Source organism: Malania oleifera, chromosome 8 (assembly GCF_029873635.1).
Source record: "Malania oleifera isolate guangnan ecotype guangnan chromosome 8, ASM2987363v1, whole genome shotgun sequence".
NCBI lineage: Eukaryota > Viridiplantae > Streptophyta > Magnoliopsida > Santalales > Ximeniaceae > Malania > Malania oleifera.
Window position 1 is genome coordinate 4820499 of NC_080424.1, and position 11422 is coordinate 4831920.

The following is an 11422-nucleotide window of genomic DNA, read 5'->3' on the forward strand; positions in this document are numbered from 1 at the left end:
AATGCCCTGAATTGCATGCACTTTCTTTAACTCAATAGCTTATAATTTCTTAGACAGTAAAGCAAATTTAGCATGCAAAACATCTTCCTCATTCAACGTATACTTACCTCTCCCACTCATGGTCCTTAATGGTTCAGTTTGATCATAAACACAAGAGGTGTGTCATGATTGAGCATTTTCAGCCAAATAATCAAAATAAACAAATGCTTCTTTAGGTTCTTTATTGAAAAATTCTCCATTGGACATTGTTTCGACAAATTGGAGCATCTTAGGTGTCAAAACTTCATAGAAGAAACTAATAATACGCCAATCCTCGTAACCATGGTGTGGACACGCATTTAAAAGATCTTTGAACCTATCCCAATATTGATAAAAAGTTTCAGTTTCCTTTTGAGCAAAATTCATGACTTGTTTTTTTAAAGCATTGGTTCGTTGCATTAGAAAAAACTTTTTCAAAAATTCAGTTTGCATTTCTTGCCTTGTTCCAACAGACCTTGGTCTCAGTGTATTTAACCATCTTTTTGCTTTATCCTTGAGAGAAAAAGGAAACAGTTTCAATCTAATAATCTCCTTGGTGCAATTTTGACCTAAAAATATAGAACATACTTCCTCAAATTCTTTAAGATGCAAATAAGGATTTTTAGATTCCATCCCATGAAAATGTGGCAACAAGGGTATCATGCCAGATTTACTAAATGGTGTATAAACCTCTTAGTTGATACTTAACTTGGATTAATCTGTTTCTTGTGTTCCTAAACTCAACAAGCATATTTCATTGCATTTGATTTTCAAAAATGTTGCTTCACAGTTTCTTGCTTCACTACTCCCAGAGTAGGCTAGGCTACAGAATTCACTGCTTTCATGCGTCCTATATCCTTCTCCAAGGATAAGTTAAGTCTCCATGCTTTCGGTTGTGAAACAAAATTATGAGTAGCCACAGTATCCACCATAGTGCGGGTACTCTTCCCTTTGATCCTCAAGTTCACAAACAGCAGTTTGTTTGCCCGTGTAACTTTTGGAGCTTTCGCCTGCTTTTCCAATGTGCTCACCTGATGCATTCATGGTTTTAAATAAAGGCCGCGACCGTTACGTAACGGTTTTTTGGATTACCGATACCGTTACACACCGCGAAATTGGTAGGAAGCAAAATCACAGCCGTAGTAGCCGTTACGGACCGCAACCATTACGTAAAGGCCACTACGGCCATTACATAACTGCTACAGGATTGTTACACCAAAAAATATTTTATTTTTTACTTTTTCTTCTCACTTTTTCCCTCTCTTTCATATATCATTCTCAATATACCAAGTGCAAGAGGGGGAAAAGATTATAAAGAGGATGACAATGATACAAAATTTACTATTTTTTTAAATACTCATAATAGATGCATTAATTAACAATTTGAAAATACTAACTTGTTAGGAAAATATTTTATTTTGATAATATTAGCAATGTGATATTTATGTTCTATATTTTTCAACTTCAACCTTCTTTCTTTTCTAGCTATTTTATATTTGTATTATTCTTATGTCTTATGTGTCTAATAGATTAATGGAGTGTATAATGTATTTTATTATATTAATTAATTTAGCGCACATAAAAATTTATCACAAATAAGAACAATGAGAAGTATAAATACACACACACACACACACACGTAATTTTTCTATCAGTGGTGGTTTAAAACAAATCTAAACTTGTTGCCCTTACCAAATAACTTAGTTACTCGGACTAAAGGATCCAAAATACACTAAAACTCTTTCTAAGAAGGGCTAAAAGTTTAAAACATGCTAGTATGCTAATATGCACAAGGTTGTGTGTGCTTCAAAAAAATTCACGGCCATTACACCCGCTTCCCGTTATGTAACATCCGCTACTCCTGCTTCCCATTACACCCGTTACCGTTATGTTACGCTACCTGCTATCGTGATTTAAAACCATGGATGCATTGCACCCACCCTCGGGGTGTCCTCCTCCTCTGCATCACTTTCCACCACTTGTCCCAAAGTGGAAGCTTGGAAGGCATCGAAGGATCCCTTGTGTGGGCACTCTATAACTCTATAAGGGCCTCCACACAAGTAGCATGAAATTTTACCCTTTCCATTGGGTGTGTTGGATCCTCGAGATGATGAAGCTTCCTTTGAAGTTTAGGCCTTATAGTTGGCCCCCCCACTCTTGGGTTTGCCCTTCTTGAAAGACTTTCCATTGTTTCCCTCTCTACTAAACCCTTTGGACGAAACGGTATTATCACTAGCGTAGTCAGTCAAGCATTCTGCAGCAGCTTGTGCGGTGGACAAGTCTTGAACTCTTTGCCTATAAAGTTCTGTTCTTGCCCACGACTTCAACCCCTCAAGAAAATAGAATAGCTTATCCTTTTCCGACATGTCCCAGATATCCAACATCAAGCAAAAAATTGTTTCATGTATTCCTTGATTGACCCAATATGCTTGAGGTCTCTTAATTTTTTCCTAGCATTGTACTCAATGTTCTAGGAAAGAATTGGGTCTTGAGCTCTCTCTTTAAGTCTGCCCAACTATCCACTACACAGCGTCCATTTTCAATTTCAATGTACTTGGTACGCCACCATAGTTTGGCATCGCCAACCAAGTACATGGTCGCAATATCCAGCTTCACCTGTTTTGAGGCCATCCTCACAACTTGAAAGTACTGCTTCATATCAAACAAGAAGTTCTTTAAATCCTTGGAATCACAGGCAGCATATGTCCTAGGTTCTGGTACCTTGGTTTTGCTAACTCCCAGAGCGTTGGGAGTTCCCCATAGCAAGAACCATCATATTCATCTTTGCATCCAGATCAGCTATTGGCGATTGCAAAGTTTCCACTGTATGGTGAAAGTCCTCTAACATTTCACCTATCAAAGTTGCCTGATGCTTTCGTGATCCCATCACTTCATCAAAAAGTTCCCTCAGTTTGGCCACCTCTGCGGCCACATTTTTGGATGTTGTCTCAACCTATGCTTCCAATACGCTGATTCTCTCAGCATTGGTTGGTGCCATGGTCACTTACCAAAGCTTTCCCAATCCCACAACGAAGGTAACTAAATTCACGTAGCAATTCACCGAGCTCTAATACTAGGTGTCACGGGCTGACTATTTTCACACCTTTGTGAAAGGACCGTGCGGCGCTAGCTAAAGTTTTATTGCTTAACTAACCAACCCATCTTTTACTAAAATTCATCCACGAAACACTTTCATTAACATTCAATCAGATATTAGTGGAAGCAGTAAGCAATTATGAAAGTAATGGTGAGCAAGCAGTAAACATTGAAGCAACACAATTCATTAACAACACTTCTGTTAACATTGTGTGTTTAGCAAGGGAGGCAAGTAGGCTAAACACGTTGACAATAGCTAGTGAGTTTTACAAGATTGATGAACACTCACCCTCCCCTAAAGATTTTTACATGCAATTCTCATCTTGGCGCTAGGAAACATCAAAGTGACTGAGGAGTCATATTGCCTTATTTGGCAAACAGAGAAACAACTAGTAGAAAATAAACCTACACTGGCATTTACATGATGGAAACCCATCCCAAACGCACGAGACAAGCTGTCACATGCAAGCATAATGCCCTAAACAAGCTAGGCTCGTGACGTGTCCACGCATTTTGACCTTACGTCCAATGTTAGGTAGGAGACTTTCAATAAAAATACCTATTCAATTCAATCTTTAGTCTTGTTTGATAGTCGCTCAAAGCATGTTTGATACTCCAAGACAATGCTAGTTTGGCATATTTTGGCAGGCTCTCCATCAATATTCTAATGTCCAATGAGCCCAAATCAGACAAGTACTCCGAAAACAAATTCTGCCAATGAAGGCATTACATGACATGCTTCATATTAGTTATAGCATTGAATTACATCGCCATCCAAACTAATAGTAGCAATCTCAACAATAGATGTTTCTGAAGTACAATGAAAGCAAAAATATTTTTCAGCTCTAGAAACCCAGACAGTAGGGTGATCATTGTCCTATCAAGGAAATTCCACCTTCATATGAGGAGGACCATGATCACGCTCACCTTAGTGACTTTTTTTGGGCATGTATGGCTACTCCCTATGATTGGTTGACGTAGAGTCATCATTTTCTTTCTCTTTACTGGTAGAGAGCGATGCCTAGATCTCTTTTGAGGCTTAAACATATTGCTAAGTTCAACCTTTAGCCTAACTTCCATCTCAGACTTCATTGAATTTTCTAAGGCCATTGCGTATGAGTGAAGATCGAGAATTCCAAGATCTAGGTTTTGTTAGTGGGTTAACATCCACAAGAACGCCGATTCAGATGCCAATTATAAGACTTCTAGGGTTTTATTGTATAGAAATTGGGAAAATTGAAAGGATAGAAAATAGAAAGATAAAATAGGGTCGATCACTTCGAGGGGATCTATCTCCAAATCAGCCAAAGGCTATGAATTATGTTATTGCTTGAATGAAAAAGCCCCATAGGATTATATATAGGATAGGGAATCCTATTCCTATTAGGAATGTATAATATTCCAATTCAAGCCTTTAATGGACTCAATCCTAATTGATTTGGGAATCCTAACACGTTAAATAAAAATCCCAACATTAAATAGAATCCCAATTGATTTGGGAATCATAACGCCTTAATTAGAAATCCCAACTAATTTGGGAATCCTAACATATTAATTAGAAATCCCAGTGATTTGGGAATCCTAACAAGAAGGCAACCGCTCACTTCTCTATCATTCAAATCCCTTCCAAATGAAAGTCTCAAGAATAAGAAAAGAGGAAATCACATTTGCTATGATAGGAAGAAAGACAATACAAAGTGAGCTAAGAAGATAATGCTGGCCCCCCACAACCCCACCTTCCAAACATCTGCCAAAATAGAATTCACCTCCAAGGGAAAACCTCCACAGCCATTTAGCCAACAGGGAAGTACTTTTTGAACACCAAATTACCAAGACCCACCACCTTTTTTTTTTACCTACATACCACCTCCCACCTAACCAAATGATCTCTCCACCATACACCTTAAAAAAAGAGAAAAAATATCGAAACAAAACCCCCATCCAATCGTGCTCAAAATCTGAAAATGGCAGCCCTCTAAAACAACTGGCTGCAGAAGCCCACAAGAGGCCATACACTGATATCCTATCACAGAGCATAGAACTAGACATCTTCTTCCCTGTGAAAATTCAAGCATTTCTCTCCAACTAAATACACTACAAGACAGCAACCATCCTGCACCTTCACAAGGATGAACCATCTCTACTCATCCCGAAACTTATAAAGCAGAGAGAGAATAAATCCTCCAGTGACTCCAGACAATGGAGAAAATGTTGAACCTGATCAAGAAATTACTCAGCATTGTAGATTTTGCCACCTTGGGTTTATTATGCAAGCAAAAAATAATTAAAGAAGATGCAATACATGGAATAAAGCAGGCTAGATAAAATGGTAGACTGCCCTTAAAAGTAAAAGAAAAATTTTATAAAATGAGTATAAGACAAGCTATGCTACGTGGACCAACCATGTTGGGTAACTAGGAGGTAAAATATCCAAAAAAACAAATGTATCTGTGATGCAGGGGCAGCATCAAGATTTTGCAGCCATGGAGAAATTAGAAGAGGGGAGAGAAGGGGAAGGGAGGGGATACCAGGGGGAAAACTCACGTTCACTTCAATTCAAACTCATCAGTAACTGCCTACACTATGGCTTTCACACACTATTTACACGCATAAACTTGTAAAACTACATTACATTACAAATATGCCCCTACTTTACACAAATATTACAAACAACCCCCAAAAACACATAATCCCATACTAATTAATTAATACTAAACCCACACAATAAACTAGTAACTTAATCCCACAATTCCTTAACCCTACTCTTCTTAATTGTTTTCCAGCAAGTATCTTCCCAAGGTCTTACTTCTTGTCCTACATCAACTCTCCCCCAGTTAGAAAAAATTCAGCCTCGAATTTTGAAATGTTGGAGATTCAAGGGGAGAAGCAAACTTGGATTGTTTGAAAGCTAGTGCTTGAATAAGACTAGAAACCATGCTCCATTGGCAACACCATAGACTTGACTTGAGAATTGGCATCAATGAACTCATCAAGGATGACAAACTCTACAATGAAAATGTTTGAAAGTCTTTGGATGTCTTCAAACACATTCATTGCCTTAGTTGTAGTGTCTTTAAGTTGAGTGTTTTTTACATGATCGATAATCTCAGATTCTTTGTCTTGGTTAATTGGTAGTGCAGACTTCAAAACGATTTTCTTCCATTATAATGGAAGACGTGTTCTCAAGCCTTGAGTCACACCCAAATCATCCAACCAAAGAGAACCAAGGAGTACATGGCCAATTCTCATAGGTTTGATATCACACCAAACATTATCAAAATAGTCACTCATTTGGATAGGAACCAAACATCTTTCATAAACATGTAAGATAGTGTTTTCAATCCAAGATATGTCATAAGGCTTTGGATGGGGTTCCGGATAAAGTTGCATATGAATGACTACATTTTGTGGAAACCACATTCATTGGACGTCTTCCATTAATGATGATTTTGCAAACCTTTTCTCCACTTTTGAGAAAGGTGTTGAAAAGTTTACAATTGTGCCCAAAGTTTGGCAAATGGCATTCCATTTTCCTATATTTTGTCACCTTGTTGCTCAATTTATGCCTATACATGCTGCAGCTATATATCACAACCTGATGTAGGACAACAAGACCGACCTTGGGAAGATCCTTGCTGGAAAATAATTAAGAGTTAAAGAATTGTGTTGGGTTAAGTTAGTAGTTTATTATGTGTGTTTAGTATTAATTAGTATGAGATTATGTGTATTTGGGGTTTGTAATATTTGTGTAAAGTAGGGTTATATTTGTAACGTAATGTAGTTTTAGGGGTTTATGTGTAATTTCATGTAAAGAGGCTTTCTTATAAATAGTGTGTGAAAGTCATGTTGTAGGCAGTTATTGATGAATTAGAAGTGAGCATGAGTTTTCCCCCTGGTATCTCCTCTATCCTCCCTTCCCCTTCCTTCTTCTCTTCTAATTTCTCCATGGCTGCAGAACCTTGATGCTGCCCCTGCGTCATTTGGTATCAGAGCCCAACTTCAATCTCCATTCTTCCATTTCACCCCCCCCCCCCCCCCCCCCCCCAAATCATCCCCTTGTCTCTTCTTTTCTGCCCTGTTCTTCTCCCCCCTCTCCTAATTCTCTCTATTTCTGATTTCTTCTCTCCTTCACCTCTCTTCTATGTTCTGATATCATGTTCTGTCCCTAATCCTTTGCTGCTCAGCAGCTTTCTGCCCTCTTTCTTCTTCTCTGTTCCCTTCTCCTTTATTCTCTTCCATCACTCTCTCAACTCTCTCATTTCTGAATTCTGTGGCTGTCTCTTGGAAGTTTCTGTCCAGTAACTCCTCCAACATCTCATCTTCTTCTTTTTTCTCCTTCAGTTTCTTAACTCTCTCTCTCTTTCTCTGCGAATTTCAATTTTAAAAAAAAATGAAAAGCAGTTTTGCAATTTCTGAACTTTTCAGAAATTCTAGTAATTTCCACAAATCTCAAACACCACTTTCCAGCAACTGTCCCGCAACACCACCAAAAACAGAACTCCCCGAAACCTGTTCCCTCAAAATTTCATTGTCTTGATACCAGAGGAACCCCATGCACTGACCAAAATTTCTACAGCCGTTGGCACTTTGAAAACTCTAATCTCCTGTGCTTTTCTCATCACACTGCCACCACCAATAAACTCCTCATCCCCTGATCTCCCCTTGACCCAAGTTTCATCGCTGGAGGTGCCTCACCAGTGGCACATGCGCCCCACACGCTGGCGACCTGCAACTGGGAAACATCCACAGTTTTCTGCAATTTTCAGTCTTGCGAAAAAATTGCTTCAGCCACGAGATTTTGGATTTTCTCCACAATATTTTGAGCTGCAAGGAGATGTTTTGTTGTGAACACAGCATATTGCCAGCGAGCATGATAATTGTAGCACAAAACCTTGAAATTGACACTGCCAGCATAAAAAATCATGTTTTGTTGCTGTAATTTGTGAGCTTTCTTTGTGACTTTGTTTCATGTCAGCAGGACAATCAATATCAAGGTGAATTAAAGAAAGTTTTTGGAGAAATTGGGAGCAAGGCTTGTGGGAAATTGTGTTAAAGGGTTGTGATGCACGGGCAGCATCAAGGTTTACAAATATACCCTTACTTTACACAAATATTACAAAAAACCCCCAAGTACATATAATCCCATACTAATTAATACTAAACACACATAATAAACTACTAACTTAACCCCACAATTCTTTAACCCAACTCTTAATTATTTTCTAGCAAGGATCTTCCCAAGGTCGGTCTTCTTGCCCTATATCAATCTGAAATGAAAATGTTATGGATAAGCCGCATCACTTTAAAATAGATTGCTTATAGAACATAAGAGAAGGGTAATTATATGGTTTGAGCACTTGCAGTCATGGTTCACGAGATCAGCAAAGCAATTAGGTTCATTGGAGACTAATAAAATACGTTCACTTGTCTAGCATAAAAACATTACATGGTTTATTTTTTGGATGCAAAAAATTCCATTAAAGATCAGAAGGGTACAAAATATGGCATTCTATAATTTATATTTTTTTACATATATGATTTCTTCGTTTGAATTTTATTTATAATCAATGAAGTTGTGAATCACTAGAAAATGCATGCTTCTTCTCGCCAATAGTAACTAAAGCAACCAAGATGACATCCAATACTTGCGGTAGATGTTATATTCAAAGTGATTAAAATTTACTAAAAATCATTTAAAGCACTAGTATATAAGATTATAGGATCAAAACATGTGAAACTATATGTTTTTAAGAAGTTTGCTAATGCAAAAAATGAATTCACAAGCGCGGTGTCTGTTACATTAGATTCACAATGGCCACAACTGTTACACTGCGAATGCTATCATTATTTAAAGCCATCCGTTGGGGGATTCTAATTTTTTTTCTGGGAATACTCTTGTAAGTTGTTTTTTAACATTTAACTAATTTTGTCTTTTCCACTTCATAGTTCTATCCAGAAGGCTAAAGTTCCCTCAAATATTAAGGCTTCATTTGGCTGGTTGTTCTTAAAAGAGCTAACACTAACAATGTTGCAGAGAAGGAAACCTTTTGAGGCTTTGTCCCTGGATGTTTGTTCTCTTTGTTTGAAAGTTCAGAATATGTTTCTCAAATGTTCCTTCATTGCTCCTTTTCATGGAGGGTGTGAAATAATCTTTTTGGCTTATTTGGAGAGAATTGTGTCTGGAGTTGGTGGAAGATTTTTTAGCTATACCATTTTTAGGTTTTGGGAGGGGTCAAGATGGTGGCATTGTGGAGATGTACGATTTTTGCAGTTTTGTGGGGGATTTGGTTGGGAGAAGAATGCTTGAATTTTAATGGGAAAGAGGATGTCTTCGATTATGCTGTGGAATAGGATTCTGTTTGTGGCCTTCTGCAGCAGAATGTTTCAATGGGGTTTCTTTTTCTGAATTACAGCAGAATGGCGGTTGTGCTGTTTTGTTGTATTTGTATATATATATATATATATATATTTGTGTGTGTGTGTGTGTGTGTGTGTGTGTGTGTGTGTATGTGTGTGTGTTTCTTGTATCTTATAAGGACTCATTTTCTTGGTCTAGTTAGTCGTTAATAAACTCATTTCTTTTACCCAAAAGGAATTGAGGGAGTGGGAAGAGCTTGGCTATTATAGTATATACTAGTATAAAGATTTTGAGTAGCACTCTCATCGTCAACTGTGGCTTTCTGCATAGTGGCATGCTCTCTGTCCTACAGTCTTAACGGAAGTTTGTTGAAATTTTTGTTAGCATGTGAATAGATATGTCAACAAATTCATATGTACATAACTAGTCCACACTAGTATGGTAGATCTTTCATTTTATATTCCAAGTTCATTTAAGTGGGCCATATTATTAATGACAAGGCCTCACATTTGTAGTTGAAAGAGAATTCCCTTTTCTTAAATTTATATCCGCTTATAATTATTTTTTTCTTATCATTTTTTTTGGTGATTCAATTAGTACTTCTGAAGTCATCAGTGCAGGGAAAGGGTTAAAATCATCAATTACTTCTAACTGCTTTTGCTAAACTAGATTTCTCTATAGATAATCGATTTTCACACACTCAAAAGTGCCATCCTCTGCATTCAGGATGCTGTGGCTTTAGTGCAGAACGTATCAGATGCAGAAGCTGCATCAAGAAAACTTATATCAGAAGCCTATGCACGAGGGAGCTCCGACAACATTACTTGTGTCGTTGTTCGGTTTGAGAATTCTTGAGCATTTAAGGTTTTGTTTCTCTCCATCTTTGATTTGCTCTTTGAAAATCAAATATCTAATGTAATGCTTTTATACTTGGATTGCAGTTGTAGGTGCTAAAAGTAGTCTGAAAATTCGCACCGCAATGGGGAAAAGCTTTCACCCCTTCGCTCATTCCCACTCAATACAGGTAGTCGTTCTGTCAGGCAGTATTTGACATGGTCATGGCCAGAGCCTTGTTCTGATTCAGCTGTTGATCTGTGCATCAATTTGTAATTTTATTTTATTTTATTCTATTTTTTAAAGTTTTCTTCTTAGTTAATATCTACATGCCCATATAACTGTATCTCGGGCATTCATGTGTTCTACCTTCCCAATTGGTCTGCAAGCACAGGTTGGGTTAATGATAAATTGTAGTCTTGTCCTATTTTATGGGTTCCCCAATGGTTAGACTGTCTCAGAAGCATTGGAATATTTATTCAACCTGTTTAATATATTGACTTCATATATGATCATTGTACATTGGACTAATTCGATTAAATCAAAGCTAAAATATATTTTCCTTTGTTTTTATATTTTCTTCTTTCTTTTCCTTTTTGGTTTTGTTTTTGTTCAAGTTGGTGCTTGAAGATTGGCCTTCTTGACAGACAAATCGCAAGTACCAACACAGTACTATTTACCTCAGCATGGATTTTGAGTAATATGAAATTGTGTTGAGGATGTTTCAAATCTCTAAAAATTCTATTGAAGTTTTGAAATTCATGCTCTCAAATGCTATCTAAAATTTAAGTTTTGAAATTTATACTTTTTACTTTTAGAACATCTGAAAACTTAAGTTTTAAAGTTATATATTTAAGATGGCAGGTTGGATAGGTGATAACATTATGAAAAAAATAATAATCAAAATGAAGATTGCTTATTAGCAAATTATTAAATTTGTATTATTCATGTGCTTTATATGTTTCGGCAAATTGTAGATATAATCCTCAAATTTAAAATTGAAGTGCATTTTTTTCTTTTTTGGTGAGCTCCTATTTGCCCTGGGGCAATTGATCTTAATGATTTGATGAGTGTACTAATTGTAATCCATATGGATCAATTTGATTTTATATATAT

General features: G+C 37.1%; 1 protein-coding gene across 2 annotated transcripts in view; it reads left to right on the forward strand.

The window, feature by feature from the left end:
- LOC131163074 (probable protein phosphatase 2C 11) overlaps nt 1-10815 on the forward strand; it is a 62566-nt gene extending 51751 nt beyond the window's left edge. The window contains exons 8-9 of one of the 2 annotated variants that reach the window (XM_058119778.1): nt 10199-10336; nt 10414-10815. In XM_058119778.1, coding sequence (XP_057975761.1) covers nt 10199-10327 — 129 coding nt within the window. In that variant the 3' untranslated portion in view covers nt 10328-10336; nt 10414-10815. Of the gene's footprint in view, nt 1-10198 lie in introns of both variants that reach the window. The other variant, XM_058119779.1, reaches the window with a different exon arrangement.
- Nucleotides 10816-11422: the final 607 nt, after the last annotated feature.